At 41.4% G+C, this 18,767-nt stretch overlaps 1 protein-coding gene across 12 annotated transcripts in view; it reads right to left on the reverse strand.

Annotated features, from left to right (window-relative positions):
• Positions 1-44: 44 nt before the first annotated feature.
• LOC311259627 (uncharacterized protein) overlaps positions 45-18,767 on the reverse strand; it is a 36,311-nt gene continuing 17,588 nt past the window's right edge. For 3 of the 12 annotated variants that reach the window (XM_084356870.1, XM_084356864.1, XM_084356869.1), the window contains exons 11-34: positions 18,557-18,673; positions 17,552-17,818; positions 17,142-17,273; positions 16,164-17,039; positions 14,848-15,078; positions 14,484-14,708; positions 14,112-14,345; positions 13,790-14,026; positions 13,461-13,691; positions 13,131-13,364; positions 12,464-12,697; positions 12,106-12,294; positions 11,792-11,998; positions 11,439-11,630; positions 10,625-10,836; positions 10,272-10,340; positions 10,104-10,148; positions 9,379-9,441; positions 7,796-7,975; positions 3,729-4,118; positions 3,040-3,162; positions 2,716-2,826; positions 2,549-2,629; positions 45-1,770 (exon numbers count right to left, since the gene is read on the reverse strand). In XM_084356870.1, coding sequence (XP_084212996.1) covers positions 1,741-1,770; positions 2,549-2,629; positions 2,716-2,826; positions 3,040-3,162; positions 3,729-4,118; positions 7,796-7,975; positions 9,379-9,441; positions 10,104-10,148; positions 10,272-10,340; positions 10,625-10,836; positions 11,439-11,630; positions 11,792-11,998; positions 12,106-12,294; positions 12,464-12,697; positions 13,131-13,364; positions 13,461-13,691; positions 13,790-14,026; positions 14,112-14,345; positions 14,484-14,708; positions 14,848-15,078; positions 16,164-17,039; positions 17,142-17,273; positions 17,552-17,818; positions 18,557-18,673 — 4,910 coding nt within the window. In that variant the 3' untranslated portion in view covers positions 45-1,740. Of the gene's footprint in view, positions 1,771-2,548; positions 2,630-2,715; positions 2,827-3,039; positions 3,163-3,728; positions 4,119-4,511; positions 5,378-7,795; positions 7,976-9,378; positions 9,442-10,103; positions 10,149-10,271; positions 10,341-10,624; positions 10,837-11,438; positions 11,631-11,791; positions 11,999-12,105; positions 12,295-12,463; positions 12,698-13,130; positions 13,365-13,460; positions 13,692-13,789; positions 14,027-14,111; positions 14,346-14,483; positions 14,709-14,847; positions 15,079-16,163; positions 17,040-17,141; positions 17,274-17,551; positions 17,819-18,556; positions 18,674-18,767 lie in introns of those variants that run through there. The other 9 variants (XM_084356868.1, XM_084356872.1, XM_084356871.1 and 6 more) reach the window with 9 other exon arrangements.

Raw genomic sequence — 18,767 nt, forward strand, 5'->3', positions numbered from 1 at the left:
TCCTTTTAAAGTTGTATGCTTCACACATAAACAGCCCAACAAAGTGCGAAATAATGCATGTTTTATTTTTTCATAAAAAGACAGGGATAATACACAAAGCAACATTATTTTCCATTGTCTCTAAAAACTATTTTCTTCATGTGAAAGTCTACATTTTTCTTCCAGGAGAGGTTTCTGTTGTTTTTCCATGTAGCTACAATACCAATGGCTTCTTTCTGGGTTAAAAAAGTTTGCTAACAAACATGCTATCTAAAAGGGATTTGTATATTTTAAGCATTTTCTCCTCTATGGAAAAGTACAGAGAGCAATCTACGTAGACTATGTGGTAAAAAGGCTTTACAAACTTGGTTGATAACGATTGCAATATTTAACATTGTGACATCTCTAGTGGAAGCCTGGAAACCAGCTTGTGTTGAAACATCACAGTACATCAACTCACACGAGACGGTTCCTACTTTACAAATAAATTACTGTATAGTAGTAGAACATGTATAAAAAGACAACTTGTGCTCCTATGAGAGAAAAGCCACATATACTGGGACAGCTGCCTTCACACATGTGGTTACTGTGACAGACAAACTTTGTATTTATTGACCTCACTTGGCTGAACATAAATGTACATTTAAAGTAGGGATGGATATACATATATGGACATTCCTCATACAATCATGGAGGTCTGTAGTCTTACAAAGAATATCAAAACCTGAGATAAACAGACCAAAGCTTGTAAAACTTTTCTTATCAACCAAATATATTCAAAGCAATCATGACTACTATGCTACTGAACAAAAACTGAGGGAAGCACTCTATTGTCACGTGTAAATGTGAAAGGTTTGATAAACTTGGTGGCCTACAAGAGGAAACGAATAAGAATGATTCAGGGTGTCAGGCAAGACAGGTAAGCAGGTCTAAAATAGAGACCTCCAAATTCAGTAAACAGCACAATGGCAACCTACAATTTGATGAGCAGATGGATGTGAATAACTTAAAAACCTCAAATTTGTACAAATACTATAAAAGCATTAATTCTATAAAATAGAGAAATATTTCAAAATAGATCAATTTTTAATTCAAACTTTACAATAATGTGTAGGCTACTGGTTCTTGGCTGGTTAGGGAAGAAAAGATTTGACGTGTTTTTGTTTTTTTGTACCTGAGCAGTGAACAAAGCCAAACAACTGTCCAAATTTGAGCACAGAATATCTTTGTTCACATATCAATGCGAGGTATGTCATTTCATTAAAAAAACAAAACATGTAGCTCCTGAATTAAATAGACAAGTAAACAACAACAACAAAAAAAGAGTTCCCTTGAATGTAGTCTTAACGTTCCCCTAGCAGCACCAAAGGAATAAATGCTGATCATGGTGTCTAAACTAGGATGGAAACAGTGCATTTGTATAAAATCAACAATGTAAAAACCACTAGGAAAATAAAAGCATTTAAAAGCAAACATAACTGAGACCACTCAACTGAAACTGCTGTTTTTTAACCAACAAAAGTGTATTACTAAGCTTTTTTAACACCTGGATGACAAGCAATGAACAGCTCAACTGAAAAAAGAAAGAAAACAAAGAGGATCTACTAAAATTCATCTACTCAGTAATGCTTCATTTATGAGATATTTCTTTTCGGATGTGTGTGTGCGCATATACAGCTGGTCACTGCGTGCTGAGTGCTGCACTCGGACGAAGGGATGAAAGGTGGAGAGTCAAACGATTAAAAGCAGGTGGTGATTCAGTTACAATGCCGATGCTCCGCCATCTTTCCCCTGAAATACAGACATTATGTGCACTTGTGTTAGTTTTCATATGAATTGACCTAACCAAAGATGGTATTTAATGGAATAGTTAGACATTATGGGAAACACCACATTTGGGATCGATACCACTCTCATGTCTGTCCTTTAACTATGAAACCTTTAAATGAAAACAAAAAGATGTAGTTTGATGTTGTGGTGAAATAGCATGGGATTGTGGGAGTTGTTGCCTTCATTATCAATCTACTTCTGCCGATGAAAATCTATGTGACATAACTGGTGTACAGTAAATGTTCATGGACGTGCTAATGGTTTAAATTTGTATTTTTCCCTGAAAGTCCCTGGAAGTGGATACAATTACAGATGTCTCTGGGTTGGAACATTGCTGGAAACATTTGGGATAATGTACAACTCAATAAAATACAGGAAGTCACTGCTCCCGGCAAAGAAACAGTATGGCATACAACCTCCCGCAAAACAACAACTTGTCATTTTTACAAATCGTTTTTTGATTAAAAAAACAAAAGAGTTATTGACTTGCTGGTAGGTAAATCTCTTTTAAAACTTTGGATACAACCAGGCAGCTGTTCCTCCCTGTTTCCAGTCTTTATGCTGAGCTACGCTAAGCTAACCTGTCCTAGCTGTAGCATCATATCTACAGGACATGTATGAGAGTGTTATCGATCTTCTCATCTTACTGTCAGCAAGACGGCAAACAAGGCCATTTCCCAAAATGTCAAACAATAACAATGTCCATTATTGTTTTGTGTCATGGGCAGAGGATTTGTACCTTATCTTGGTCAACATCAGAGTCTGCAGTTATGACGATTCTCTTCTCCACACGAGTCTCCGAAGATCCGCTTTTCACTACCTGGCAGAGGGAAGAAGAAATAAAACTGAGAAGCAAATAAAATAAAATAAAATGGCATATACAGAGAGCAGGATAGTACTGCTGACCTTTGAGATGTGAGTAGTAGTGGTGGTGACTGTGGTGCCACTGCTCGTCTCCGAGGTAACAGTCTGGGACACAGCTGTCATATCTTTGTCATCTGGCACATCGTCTGTCACCTGAGAAAAAGACCAAAAAAAAAAGGTAGAGTGAATAATTATATTTTTTAAATATCAGGATTCTGAGCTCAGTGCTGCCTCATGCTGATTGTGGAGCCCCTGGCCTGGTCACCCCAGACCTGCTTCCTCTATAGAGCTGATATCTCCCTGCATGCAAACTGACTGCCTATAGCTGAGACAGATCTGGGCTGAGCAGGTCCTGGAGCTCCATACCTTTGAAGACTCATAGATGAAGGTCTTGGTTGGGACGACAGGGACCTCTGTGGTGGAGATGCCACTGGATAAGGAGTTGGAGACAGCTGTGATGGTGACTGTCTGGGTCTGCACCAGAGGGGGCTGTGGATGGGAGTATAGCCCCATGAGCGGCTGTTTAACCAGACACCTTGCACCTCAAGCAACCAGTTTGTTCCACACCATGCATTCCCTTTAAGCCGCAGCCTGTGTGGTCTGATTTTCACTGCAACAGCCCTTTCTTCTCACCAAATTTGCTTCAATTAGGATTTTTGCAAAGAATACAATCACCTTGTTACTTCCATTCCCACCACCAGCGGCTACAAAACAAACAGAAACTGAAAATATCAAGCCATAAGTGGGTTTGAAAGAATGAAAGTCAATGTGTAAAACACAACGGTTTGTGGCAGAGAAGAATGTGCTAGTGTCACAACTACCCATCACCATAGTTGAGAACTCAGCACACCAATCTGCAACACCTCTGCAGCAACTGCAGTTACAATTAAATATGAGCAAAAATTACACTGCGCTTGATAGGCTACCTTTGCAGATTCACACGTTTTGATTTGCAATTGTGCTGCAAAGGAGTGAGCAAGTGTGGCAGCCTTGAAATCACAAAGAGGCCAAGCAGAGACAGAATGAGCGTCACCCTGAGGGGGTCAGGAGGCTACCTGGAAGCAGCGTATGACCTGTGGACCATCGCTCCTGAAATAGGAAGCTGGGGAAGATCCAACGATCATCCCAGAGCGCTCGGACACTTCAGGACACGACTCTTCTTCCTCCGGGATCTCATCTAAAGTTCGACAGCAGGGGTCCAGGGAGGGAGGCAGCTGCGCCATCTCCACCTCTACGATGGGCACCAGGGAGGTCTCAAAAACTACAACCTCGTCCTGATCACATGACTCTTCCTCAACTGGAGCACCGTGGGCTTCGACACTATCAGGCTCACACTTGTGGCTCACAGTGGGACTCGGTACGCCTGAAAAGCCCAAACTGCTGCTGGTTTCCTGAAGTGCAGTCTTTGTCTCTGAACCATTGCAAAGGGGACTAATGCACACACGCTAAAAAAGACACAACATATACACTACATGATCATGGGTAGATGAAGTATTTCCTGAGATTGTAATGAATGCATGTTAATATATTGAGTACAGTATCCATTTTATGAGGTACTACAGCTCTGTAGGAAGACGACGACAAACCTTTGGCTTATTTTAGACTTCATGTGACATCACAGATTAACAAAACAATTTACCCTCCTGACACATGCTACAGCAGGTTACCAAATAAGATGGATACTGAATACAGGTGTTGCTCCATATTGTTTATTTCATCGAGAAATAAAGTGTTTTTTTGTGTGCCACTCACACTACTTTTGTTAGTCATCAACTCAAAAAATAATGAATAAACTGAAACTTAAATGATAAAATTCTTGAAAGGAACAAACAGTCGTATGAACTGTATATGGAATGCCTTTTATTCTTTGGTCAAAATTGATTGTCAAAAAGTCATGCAACAAGGAATCTATTGCAGTTGCTACATACCGCCTTGCAAAATACTGGTGAGGGACAAAGAGTTTAAGAAGAATTACATTTAAGCTGCCTCGAGGTCTCTCATCACAGGAAATACTATTGTGGCAAAGATTATTGATGTTTCCCGGTAACAAGACTGTCATTTTCTAGTGCTTACTCATGTGGCTTCAGGAAAAAAGGTTTCTATCTTTGAAAATCGCATCACAGTGATCAAGCTTATCCGAAGACAATATCCTTAGACAACCGACGATATAAATGTACCTCAAATTGTGTATAAAATCAGGCTCAAAGTGACAAGGTCAGACATTAAAAACCTCCAGACAAAAGTCAGTTGCTTGTTAATAATTGTTGATTGGTTGATTTAAAGTCCAAAAGACACCAGATAAAATGCAAAAGAGCAGTGGGTTGATTGTCATTTCCAGTCCTAATCAGTCTTTGGAGAACAGGTCTGTTTCTGGCTTGAGAAACCAGGTCAAATGTGCTGCAGTGGAAAACAGAAGGAACGAAAGTCTTGTTTCCACAGAGGCCAGAAAAAAAGGGCAGCTTCTCAAGTGGAGCAGAGGATGATGAGAGATGAAGAATGCTACAGTGATGTTGAAGAGGAGGCGAAGGAAGGAGAGGAGGAGAAGAGAAAAGCTAGAGGTTGATGGCTACAGTAGATGGACTAGGTGCGGTCTCCACGGGGTCACACTCACACCTGTGTGGGGTTTCCGCAGGGTCGAGACGGCCCCTCAGCTGCGTTTGGAGTAGAAGTTCAGCAGGGGGCCGCGTGGGAGGCGGATGACAAACTGAGGGTGGGGGAAGGAGGAGGAGGGGAAGAGAGATGAGAGGGAGGAATTTTGAAATGTTTGCAATGGCCGAAAATGAACTGAACTTGTTATAACTTATTGAAAATACACACCAATCAGCCATAACATTGAAACAATGACCACTGACAGGAGAAGTAAATACCATTATTCATCTCATCACAATGCAATGTCCTGCTGCAAATCCTTCAGTCCTGCATCATGTGGATGCCACTTGACAGGCACCACCCACCTTGGAGACCAAGTACAAGTACACCCCCTTGCGTTTCTCAGCAAAACATTGCATTGTAACGAGATGATCAATGCTCTTCACTTCACTGTTCATTCACCTTTTAATGCTGTGGCTTATCGGTGTAAAGAAATGTGATTCTGGTAGCATTTCCTGTTGTCCAGAGCATGGAAATGTTACTGGCACATGCATTTTAACATGCATTTTTCCATGTACAACAATCCACGTTTTTTGAAAAACAGAAAGTCATCCACACTTGTAACATCTTATTTAAAAAAAGAGATTAATTTTCTGAATTTCTGAGGCAGAACTATCTCAGTAAGCTAAGAATGATCTTGGGCCTTTAGCTTGATGCTCTGTTTACTACCCACTACAGTGATGTGTTTGAGTGGTAAATGGAATTTGATATAGCTGGAGGCTGCTGGACAAACAAAGCCATAAACTCAAAACTAATCTGAAGTAACAGTTAGATGTGATAGTAGGTCATAATATCAGTAGATCAGAGCCAATATTTGGTATTCCGACAACCAACTGCTGCTCATTTTTAATTAGTTGCGCCATTTTAGTATCAAGGAAAAATTATACTTTTCTCACAGGAGAGGCTTGAATCCTCTGTCACTACATAACTGAAGGTTAAAGGTCCAGTGTGTAGGATTTAGTGGCATCTAAATCCAAACCTAAATTGCAACGTTTTAGTTTCAGGTGATTATACACTAATGAAAATATATTTATAAATATTATATTCCACTTCTGACAACAGACTCACAGAAGTCCCCCTTAAGTCCTACGCACTGGACCTTAAGGGTTGAATGACAAGCTGGCTTGTAAAACTGGGCCTAAACAGTATCTTCTCACGGCTAGGCAGACAACATTTGACCGGTGTTGTATTGTTGACATCAGGCATTTTTTTTTTTTTTACGTATGCGATCTGATTCATCTCCTCACTACAGACTTGGAGCTGTCACTTTTGCTTCGCTTTGATTTCAGAGCAACTCTAATGCATCCTGACAACATGATGTACCGGCCGCATATATCTCTCTTATGCTGCACTTGAGTTAATGACTCATCAAAAGGCATCAGAACGAACCTCCGTTGTTTACACTATTTATGTGACAGCAGCTCAGATAGAGTGGGGGCATGTTTCTATGGCTATGAATAGCTTTCAAGTAATGTTTTTATATTAATACCAATGAGATACAAGTATTCTAGTTTCATACTGTAACCAAGTGATTGGCACATTATCATCTACTACAGTGAGAACTGGGCTGCTCATACAACTGTGAATGAAGTGTCTTCATGAAAACAAGCAACCAAAAAGGTAAAAGCAGTGTGAAAAAGAGTGTATTAAAAGAAGAAAGAAAGCTCATTAATGAGGGGTGGGGAAGAGGAGAGAGCGAAAAGGTAAATTCAGCTCAGTGTCATGACGTGCAAAAATTCATAAAAGGGTCATCTCTCAGTCATGCAGTAAACTTTCAACGTCAGGTCCGTCAGTCATGCAACACGAACATGTCAGGGTTCAGAGGCATCCAATGCAGATCAGATAAACCATAGTGAGTTCTCAGAGAGTGGACGACCTGTCTCAAAGATGCCTCGCCTCACATCAGAGAGCAAATGTACTGACCCTGTTCAACAAGTCCAGCTGCATTCTTCATACGCATGCATGTGTTGCACAGCACATGCCATTGCCTTGAATAGACCAGTACATGCACACACAATCCATTAAACTGTAAGAGAACCAGCGAAGAGCCTGATCCCCGCTTCGGTCAGCTTCTGTCATTTTAACGTACTCATCATGTAAAAATAGTATACAATCAAATGCAAAGATTCAATGTTCAAAGTTACACAAAGTTACACAAGATGTTAGCAAGAATTTCAGGTTCTTCTGTTCCATTACAAATCCATGCACACTGCCCACACGAGTGCAGTCATTTTTTTCAATCAAGTACAGTAATCTCAGAGCAGAGCCATGGAAAACAAATATGATGATATACATATACCTATGTATAAATAAAACTTTAATAAAGTTAATTCAGGAATTAAGTCTTCATGACAGATTTTCTAATTCAGTTTTAATGAGAAATATTGATTTGTTGCTCCAATTCCTGAACTGACGGACTTAAAATCGACTAAAAAAGGATTTGGATGAAGGGTATGTTCAGTGGGAGACTTACCCCATCTGCACTGGGAAGAGGCTGACCATTGATCCCCAGGGTGCGGAACGGAGAGTGCGTGGACAGGCGCTTGTCCCACTCACTGGGCCTCTGCTCCGGGAGGGCTTCCATGAAGTTCCTCTTCAGCTCGCTGATGCTGGCATGATGCTTGAGCACATCCTCGTTAGGCTTGTCGAAATCCTACAAGTCGAGTCGAGTGGGAAAAAGATGGATTGGAGAGGAGGAAGGGTGCAGGGAAGGGAGGGCCCAGGAAATTTGACAGAAGCAAGTGGATCAGGAAAACAATCCGGGGAGGAAAAATAAGAAGTGGGGATGGTGAAAGTTGGATGGGGAGGGAAAGGGAAGGTGAAGGATATGTTCATAGTTGGGAGAGATTAACAAATGGGAGAGAATAAAGAAAACAATGTCAGATTATGTTTTTTTAAGCAATTTGTTTTGATCAATTGCAGATTAAACAAGCAGAAGCATGGTTAATTGTTGATTCTACAGGAATATAAATTAGAGGGGGGCATTGATCTAAATGATCATACTATGTGGATTTTGATAGATTATCAGCGACTCCTTTTCAGAATCAACAGCTGATTCATGAGACCAGACTTTGGTTCATCAGGGAAAAGATTCAGGAGATTCAGAGGAGTCGGTGCCATGATTTATCAAAAGTTGATTATCATTTGGACAGGTGAACAGGTAGGAGCTATAAGCTAAACAGCACAGCATTAAGGGTCTATTTCATAGCTTTAGGCTTGCAGTGACACACGTCGTGAACACAGGCTGCAAATCAAAGAGCAGGAGAGGTGATGACAGCAGATATGACATCAAGTTGTCAGATGAAGCCTCTGCATAAATGGAAACCTGTTCATTTAATACAAATGAACATAAGCAACAGTAGCAGCAGAGATTTGGGAACATTTAGCACCAAGTTGATCTTTTTTGAGAGCTGACACCCGTTTCACCAAACATACTGAAGATGATGATCAAAGAACAGAGGTGTTTTTTTAAATGATGTGGTGCTAAAGAGCAACTTAATGGTAAGTGTTTCTCCAAACGCCATTCCTTTCACAAACAACACAAATTATTTCTGATTTTCATTTAAAAGGTCAAAAGCTTTAATTCACATAACTTCTGAGGAAGTGCAATGCATTACTGGCATGTTAGAAAATGAGATGGCAGTAGAAAGAGCAGAAGCATGAACAGGAGAATACTGATGATCTGGAAAAAATATATTTCTGATAAAAATGGAGCTGCTTGTGAATCCTGGCTTGAAGAATATCTCTTTCTGTCCCTGCTTAGCTCAAACGCTAGGTCATCAGCCACAGGGATGATTGACAGGGACCAGTATTCTGACCATAACCCAATACCTATTTGTTGTAAGTTCAACAGCACTCTCCTGAAAAAACTGCATTAGAGTTACATTGCCACACAAACACATACTTATCATGTAATCTAAAGCCAATCACTGGTGCTGATTAAAAAAAGAAGTGTGAATCATGCCACATGCAAGCGTGATATTAAAGAGCAGCTTCTTTGTGCCAAAGAGCAAGAAAATACACACAGAGACTGACATCTCCGGAAGGGATACAAACCTCCAACATTAAAAGGCTATGTCTGATATAAATTGAGTCACCCTCAATTTTCTTAGCTCTTTTCTGTGAAAAATGAAAAGAACAAAAAAAGAGTGTGGGTTTGTTTCAGTTTCCCTGTGAGCTGGCATTTAAACTGCCACACTTTGGACATGCATACTACAAAATTCACTTCAGTGTTAATACAACAGACGAGGAAAACTGTGAGGAGTCGGCATGCAATATAGAACTAATAAAAAACTGCAATGTACTAAAAAAGCAAAGAATGTCAGGCTCGAGAGAACTGACTTAATTTTTCTATTTTCATAATGAGAAAATAAAGAATGCTGGAGTGACAGAAATGTGATAAACAGCAGTTATCATGCCACTTTTTAGTAAACTTTAATCTATACATCTATATCATGCATGAGTGCATTCCAGGGTTTACAACAACAGCAAGCAATGAGAAGAAATTAATGCCTTGTTAACTTTTATGTACTCTGAGGCAAGCATAGTCTCTTCCATATGTTGTTCTTTAATCTGCTGACATATTCCATCTATTCTTACATTTCTCTACCTCTTACAATACGCTGTATGTGCATCGAACCTGATGTGGATTTCATCTAAGACCTAGCCGTATGGAAGCACAACATGAGAAGAGGGTGAGATTAGTCTTTTGGATGAGAGAGCTCGATATCAGCAGAATGGAGGTGGAGAAATGGCTACGGTGACGTGGCTAAGAATCTGACCTTTCGCATTCGCACCACCTCCACGCTCATCGCCTCAGACACGTGCTACCCCGGGGAGGAGAGAGGAACACATGTTAGCATCCTCTGCCTGACGGCTGTAACACTCACATCTCAGGCATAAAGTCTTCTGAGGGGCCGACATGCAAGAGGCCCGTGCCTGACACTAACCTGAATGTCCCCATTGATGGTGGTTATCAGTGAAGAGTGTACTTCTCTCTGGTCCCTCCACACTGCTGGCTACAGCAGCAAGGGAGACACAGTTCACACTCAGACACAGAGAACAATCTCTGCTCGCTACTTTAGCATCTTTTATCATTACTAATTGACTAAAAAGCAATTATATATATATATATAAAAAAAAAAAAAAGAGTTCTTTATATTTTCTAGTTAACGTTATCTACAATCACCCAGGCAATAACTTTGCGGACACATTATAAATATTTTGTTGATCTTTAACTGGCATCGGCTATCCTGTAAGGGACAAGCACGTATGTAAAACAGAGAATAGAGACATTTAATACCTTGGTCTCGGTCACAGCCTCGATTTTTGAGGGCTCCACAGCTTCTACAGTCACCTCCAGCCTTCTTTCCTCCTTGCGGCTGGTCTTGATTGGAGTAGAGGTCTGGGGCTGATCCAGAGGAGCCATGGGGATCCCTGCCTCTGCCAGAGCAGCCTGGGAGAAGACTGGAGCACTGACAGGACGGGTGCCTCTCGCACCCTGTGTGATCACCACTAGACAAAACAGAGACAAAATGGATGTGTCAATAAAAAAGAAATATATTTTATGCAAGGATAAGATCGTATATGTACATGCTGAAACAGACACAAACAAGAATACAGTAATACACTTAGGTGCGTCTATGCAAGCGGTTACATCGTACTTACATTCTCAAGCCTTGTTGTGACCACATAAGCACACACTCTGCAGGGGTATACTGTACCTGATCCGTTCAGGCTCTCTAAAAAGGACATGAATCTGATGCGGGCAAGAAGCGAATATCCACAAAGTGGAATGAGAGCAAAAGCATGGATTAGCTGTCGTTAAAATCCGATGTTAGATGCAAAGGCAGATGACGTGAGGCTGCAAGGAGCTGGTTGAACTGGTGAGAAGCTGAGATGAAGAAAGCGTTATTTCTTCGATCTGTGTAACGTAGCACGGTCAAAGCTCGTTGAATGATGGTGAATGTGCATTGGCATCTGTGGACACGTTCCCTTGCGAAGAGAAGTCGCTGTATCCTGTAAATGTTAATAAGCGTTTCATGGAGCGAAGGAAGCGACCAGGTTTGAGCTGTTCATCGGCAAAACAATAAAACCAAATGGGCAAAAAAAAATACCTGACTCTTTTGCGCCAACATCTAGTAGAACAAACCAATCATCATTGACATGTGTGTGTGTGAGCGGACGTCTTTCCTCCAGGATCCGTTTCTCAAACTGTGCTCTCGTCTCGGAAATTGTGATCCTTGTTTTGGCCACAGCAGTTGGAGCTCTCCTCTCTGCTGGGAACTGGATACGCTCAGGCGCGGCGACTAATACAAATAAACAACCAGGTGTTATTGTGGAAATTAAGTACAAAATATTAGGACACTTGCATTTGCAGTGAAATAGCACAGTATGTCAAAGAGTAACTGTGCTCTATAAATCAAATAGAATTGTACTGTATAGCTGGACTAAATCATTTTGGTTATACCTGATTTCTTAGTGGCCAAATCCAGAAGAATAAACCAATCATCCTCCACCTCTCTCACTGCTGGATGTGGTTTCTGCTGTACCACCTCCTCCTGCCGCCACCTCTCCTCTACTATAGTAATGCTCTGCGGTGCTCTCTGCTCTACGGCTGCAATCTCTTTAGCTGGTCTTACTTCAGGGCGCACGCGGACACGTTCGTCCACAGCAACTAATGCAAGAAATACACAAACCCTTCTCAGTCAGAATTCCACCTAAGCATATACTGAACAAAGTGAAATATGTAACTGACACCATGTTATTAAAACAGCTGAATACCTGGTGCTTTTGTTGCAACATCTAGCAGCACAAACCAGTCATCATCCACCTGTCTTTGTTGTAGTGGTTGTGGTGGATTAATCTCCACCAACCTCACAGGTGGCCTCGGGTCTTCCATGATGAATGCTGGTTTTGGTACAGGTAAGGTTTTGGCTGCCACCACATCCACAACACGCTCAAGCACAGCAACTAACATACAAAATAAATGTAAATAAAAATGATACAAACTCATTTAATATTTTATATTTGCTAGAGCTTTTTGAGGTTTGACGCAAATGAAAACGCATCAGGTGCAGCCCAGTTAATTGTCTGATTTTTATAGCATAGCATATGCAGACCCTTTGGTAATGAAAGGTACCTGGTGGCACGACAACGGGCTTTTCACGGATGATGTCAAACAGGATGAACCAATCATCTCCTCCTTCTCTCCCTGACGGAGGTGCAATTTGGCTTGGTCTAATTTCAGACAGACGTGTCTCATCTTGCCTGCTGTCCACAATAATTATGGTCTTCTTCAATGTTGTCGTCTCTGTGGTTTTCACCTCAATCTCAAACGACTTCCTCATTTCCGGAATAATCTTAACAGGAGTAACTGGCACAAACAGACAGAGTCAAAGAAGCTGAGTGACACTAATATATCCAAACAAATGTTTCATCCTTAACGCCAATTTAAAAGATGCTGAAATGAAGCAGGAAAATAAAGTAAATATTTCAGATTGAATTCTGACAGGGTGCAGATATATATCTGGCAGTGGCTGGGAAGGCTGCAGTCTAATCTGGTCAAGATCAACCTGCTGCAACCTCTGCTCTATGCTTATCACCAGAATCTTAGGTTGAACACTTGGATAAATGTGTCTTTGCACTGCTGGAGAAGCAGAAAACAAACAGAACTTGTACTCAAGCTTCAGCCAGAAGTGAAGAATCTGACTTTAACGGAAATAATCTTTGTATAATTTCCTTGACACCTAGACTTTTTTGGTGTGATAAAACGCTTAAAAATAAAGACGTTTGAAGGCTGTGGTTACCTGGAGGGACGTAGGCAGCTTCTCTGGAAACAACATCCAGCAGGATAAACCAGTCATCATCTATTTGTCTGACTGGCTGGGATATTGTCTGTTGAATAATTTGCTTGGGAAGCTTCGTGTCCTCCATCTGCACCACAATCTTTTCAACTACAACCTCTTTCCTGGACTCTACTGTTGTTGTTTTCACCACAGTAGAAATTCTTTCTTCAGGATAGACCTGTGCAACCATGGCTGCTAATGACAAACAAAATAAACAAGCATTGTAAGAAAGCCATTTCAGCCAAAAAAAAAAAAAAAGGTTTGTAAGACTGGAGGGAATGCCGACAATACCTGGTGGCACATATGATGGCTCTCTAGTGGCAACATCCAACAGCACAAACCAGTCATCTTCTCTTTCTCTGATTGGCTGGGATATTTTCTGCTCTGGAACAATTTGCTTGGGAAACTTCTGCTCCACAGTCTCTTCAGCTACAACCTCCTTCCTGGACTCAACAGTTATAGTTTCCACGACAGTAGAAATTCTTTCTTCAGGATAAACCTGAGTGTACTGGGCCACGGTAACTAATAACAAACAGAGTGAATAAGTATTGTAAGAAAGACACTTCAACCAAAAAGTACAAAACAAGCTTGTAAGGAGCGCAATTGGCAGTTGTCAATACCTGGTGGCACAAATGATGGTTTTCTAGTGACAACATCCAGCAGCACAAACCAGTCATCATCTCTTTCTCTGACTAGCAGACTCTGCTCTGAAATAATAAGTGTGGGAATCTTCTTGTCCACCTTCCGCACCACAATCTCCTCTATTACAACCTCCTTCCTGGACTCTACTGTTGTTGCTTCCGTTGCAGTAGAAATTCTTTCTTCAGGATAAACCTGAGTGTACTCGGCCACGGTAACTAATGACAAACAGAATAAAGTATTGTGAGACATCAAAAATCGCAAAATAAGCTTTCTAAGGACTGTAGGGAAAGTCGACAATACCTGGTGGTACAAATGATGGTTCTCTAGTGGCAACGTCCAGCAGCACAAACCAGTCATCTTCTATCTCTCTCACAGCCTGTGGCAGAACAACTTCTTGCTTTTCACTCAAAAAATTTTTTATTTCAGTGGTTTCTACCACAACTTCCACTCTTTTATCTATCCTCTCAATGGTTGTCGTTTCAACCAAGGAGACACGTTCTTCTGGAGACACTTCAACACGCTGTGCAACAGCAACTAAGACAAAAGGGATGAAAAATAATCCTCAGACACTATAGACAGTACGGAGGATTTAAGGATAAGAGCATCTGCAAAGCTCAGGATAATTGCTTGCTTTGATAAAGCTGTGAAGCAGTGGAGGGATTTTAGGAATACCTGGTGGTACATATGATGTTTCTCTAGGAACAACATCCAGCAACACAAACCAATCATCGTCCCTGTCCATCACCGGCTGCTGTGGGATTTCTTGTAGACGTCTTGGTGCCTCCTCTATGATCTTTCTTTCTTCAGTTACCACTTCTCTAATCTCCTCATCAGGTGCGGTTTGAACCATAGAGACAAAACTTTTTGTATCCACTGTGTCTCTTTCCTCCAGTGTAACTGATGTGAGCAAAGTCAGGAGAAAGTCTTTTAACACAAGCAGTAACATACACTTACTACATATAGCGGGAAAGCACAGAGTAAAGCACGAGAGCGCCAAAGTTGTTCTGAAAAATAGTACGGGGGGTTTAAGGAGTACCTGGTGGTACATAAGGCGTTTGTCTGGGAATACCATCCAGCAGCACAAACCAGTCATCATCTCTTCTTGTGACGGTCTGTGGTGGTGAGATCTCTGGTGTACGCCATACCTCCTCCTCTGTTATTTTTCTCTCTTCCACTATCACCTCTGTTTCCTCCTCAACTGTTGTAATCTCAGTCGCTGAGGTGAAATACTCGCCTTCAATCACCTGAGCACTTTCCATGGGGGTAACTAATGATGACAGTAAATGGGTTATTCTCACTTGCAAGAGACAGATTCCAAGACTGCAAATCCACAATCAAGCATTCCACACATCATTGTAGCCGCTGACAAGTACAATTTCAGGGAAAGCACAGAAACATATTGGTTAATATGTTAATATTAATGTTTTGTACCCACAAGCACAGTATTTTGAGAGGAATGTACTGTGTAGGTCGGTCTGTTTGAAGCTTATTCAACTCTATGGATGACATTTCTATATATGATTACAAAAGGTCCTCTTTTATGCTCATTCTCAGGTCCATACTATTATTTTTAATTTTTATTTTAATTTAACATAATAATCATTGCTTCAAATGCTCCATTTTAGCTCCTGTCTCTTTAAGACCCCCCTCTCGAAAAGCCCAGTCTGCTCTGATTGGTCGGGTCTCATCCGCCTGAGCGGGCACCGCCCACCATGTTTCATCATCAGGCCTGCCGGTGTTTTTTCAACCACGGCCATGCTAAGAGCATTACTGAGTGCATGTCTTTATGGATTGAGCGTTTTGATACTTTCATACTATTCATTTTGCACACAAACCTACTTTTTAATGGAAATCTTACTTTCTACAATATGGGATCTTTAATTTTCATTCTGGTTACTGATATACCACCCTTTAAATTTACCCAATTCTCCTGGATTCTCTCGCCAGAAAATGAAGGCTGAGGTTGTTTCTAATCTTGTGATATTCATTTTCTTACCCCTTTTGCACCATTAGGACATCTACATTGAACGCATTCTTTATATATGCGATACGGTCCTTACTTTCACTACAGTGCGTCCACATGAATATAACCTAGAACTATCTAGCACAGACAGCCATTCCATAAATGTCAAATTATATTTCTAAGAGAAAGGAAAAAGCCATCAAAACGAGTTAGGAGCCAGCCTGTTAACATCTTTTTTATCTTTCTACTGAATTTAAAGAGGGTTTTGCTTTGACACTTTAAGTGTCACTGTTAATTTAATGTAAACTGTGCAAAAAAAAGAGAGGGCAATTGTAGTGATATGACAATATTAGAGGTATTAGTAGAGGACTTAAACTGAAATACTGTACCTGGTGGTATGAAAACAGCTTTGTATGGAAGTCGATCAAAGACTATGAACCAGACGTCCTTATCTGCCACCTGAGTTGCAACCTCAGGCTGAAGCCTCTCTGAGACTTTTCTCTCAGTTATCTCCTCCAGTATTTCTGTCTTACGCCATTTCTCTTCTTTTTCTAAGCTTTCCTCTGATATGACACCAGCCTGTACCCGCACTTCTTCAGTTTCCTCCCACCTTGGCCCCCTCTCATCTACAATAGTCACCCTCTTCTTAGTCCTACGCTCCACCTTCTGGTATGCCACTACAGACGTGGTAGTGGTGCCATCTGAAGAGCCAGACTTCTCTACCACCTGGCTTTGCCACTCTTTATCAATCTGTCGTAGCTTCTCCGTCAAACTATCATCAAACAGGCTCTCATCTTTCACCTCTTCTTCACTCTCCTGCTTCACCTCGGCCTCTTCCTCTTCAGGTATCAAGCCTTTTAAAAACACTCGCTTTATCTCATCTTCTAGTTCATCCACTTCATCCTCCTCTATTCTTTTCACTGATTTCTTCACCACTGTTTCAGCTACACGTCTAGCTTGTATTTGTTCTTCCAGCTCCAAACCTCCCTCTTCGTCTCTCAACTTATCTACCTCCTTCTTACCCAATTCCTCTTCTATTACTTCCTCAAGTATCTCTGCCATCTCATCCATTTCTTGGAGCCTTTCCTCTAAATCCCTCACTTCTTTCAACCTCCTTTCCAAAATATGCATCTCTGTCAATTGATCTACCAAGTTCACATTTTCCTGCAGCCTCTCAATGATCTGCTCAGTGGTCAGTTCCTGCTCTGCCACATACATGTCCTGCTCATCCTCATGCTGGAGCTGGAACTGAGCTACAGAAGAGACTGGGAGGAGTAAAAGGGAAAGTAAAACAATAAACCATTAAATTGGCTTTTTGTACAACAGTATTCAAACCGCAGGTCATATTTTGACACGGAGAAACTCACATGGTTTGTCAGTACGCTCAAGCGAGGATGGGCTGAAGATTCGGTCAAAGTAAAGGTACCAATCATCTTGCTGTGTCAATGCTGGTTGCAATAGTCTGTCCATAGAGCTCATTTTTGCCAACCTGAGCTTAGCTGATAACATCAGAGAAACAAAAGTGAACAATTTCATACCAGATGAGCAATCACACAAGAGCCTCAAACCGCACATGCTTGAAAACATGCGGCAGAATAGCACCACATGCTTGGTTTCTATAGAAGCCTTTGAGGATAATGCAGTGTATATGTACTGATATAATTAATAAAGTGTAAGTATGCTGGAATGAATTAAAATTTAGATGCATTTTCTTCAAAATCCAAGTCAAAGTAGAAGATTTACACATTCTGGGTTCAGATTTCAACCAAAAAAATACCTGTCTGTTTCACAAAATCAGATGGTGGGACAAACGGAAAAGGAGGATAACGAAGGAACATTGCAGACCACTCGTCTTCCTTTGTCCTCTGCTGCTGCTGCTGCTGCTCATCAGAGGCCAGCTCCTGCCACGGCTGACTGGCTGTCTGGGTGATGGTTTGAGAGCTAGTCTGCACAGTCTCGGTGTCCTGCCAGGTCACTGTTACTGTGTGAACAGACTGCCCTGCCTCCCAGGACTGAACGGAAGTCTGCTCAGACTCTACCCTGGCTGTAAAGAGATGACGAGGCGATGGTGGTTATGCAATGGTTGTGCTGGAGAGATGACAGCCACTGTGAATGCTTCACAGTGCTTCAAGCGTGTTTTTGAACAAAGCCAGATGCCAGGCATTTGTAGCAGACTATTGGGAGTCCAGTAAGCCGAGGTTAGTACAAAGCTGAATGAAACATGGCTCTCATCCTTCACACAAACATGAATGGATAAAAAGAAACTGGCTATTATTTTTGTGATGCTCAAGTACCAGCTTTATCCTGGTTTAATGACAGCCACTGGAGCAGCAATAAGTAACTCAGTCTGATACAATTTTGGACATAAAGGTGCAAGCGAGAAGCAAATGAAAGCCAATGTGCAGCATACATCAAGCATCAACTTCTGAAAATGCCAAGAAATGAGGAACAGCAGCCTCAAGACTGGAAATGCCTGTGTGTGGTTAACTTTGTGAGGAAACTCCTTACTTTCAGTGACCAACGATACCCTGGGATCATTCCAGGGAAAGCGGAAGGTGGGTGACATTACCCACATGTCAAAGTAGGTCAGTGTTCTGACAAGTTAACCATCTGTGCCACAGCTGACAAGCAACCTTTTTAAAGGTTTACCGCCATTAAAGCAAATGTGCCACAATGAATGAGCATGTTAAATAATGTGAAAAGGCTGATTGCGAGCGAGAATAAAACAAATGCTGCAAATATGCCAAAAAGTGCCGGTGCAGCTCCACACAGCTCCTGGTACCTGGGAATTCAGGAGATGCTTGGGGTTTGTCCGATGTCAGCATCAATGACCAATCATCAACCTCAGACCTGGTTGATGTGGAGAGTCGTTGTAGGAACTGGAGAGTTTCATCTCCAGCTACAAGAGCGAAACAAGTCAGAGAGTATCTTATCGAACCTGTGTTTCTAAAGCGAGATTCATGCGCGATTCCAACACGTATCACACACTTGAA

This window comes from Pagrus pagrus, assembly GCF_965226575.1.
Source record: "Pagrus pagrus genome assembly, chromosome: 7".
In the NCBI taxonomy this organism is placed as follows: domain Eukaryota; kingdom Metazoa; phylum Chordata; class Actinopteri; order Spariformes; family Sparidae; genus Pagrus; species Pagrus pagrus.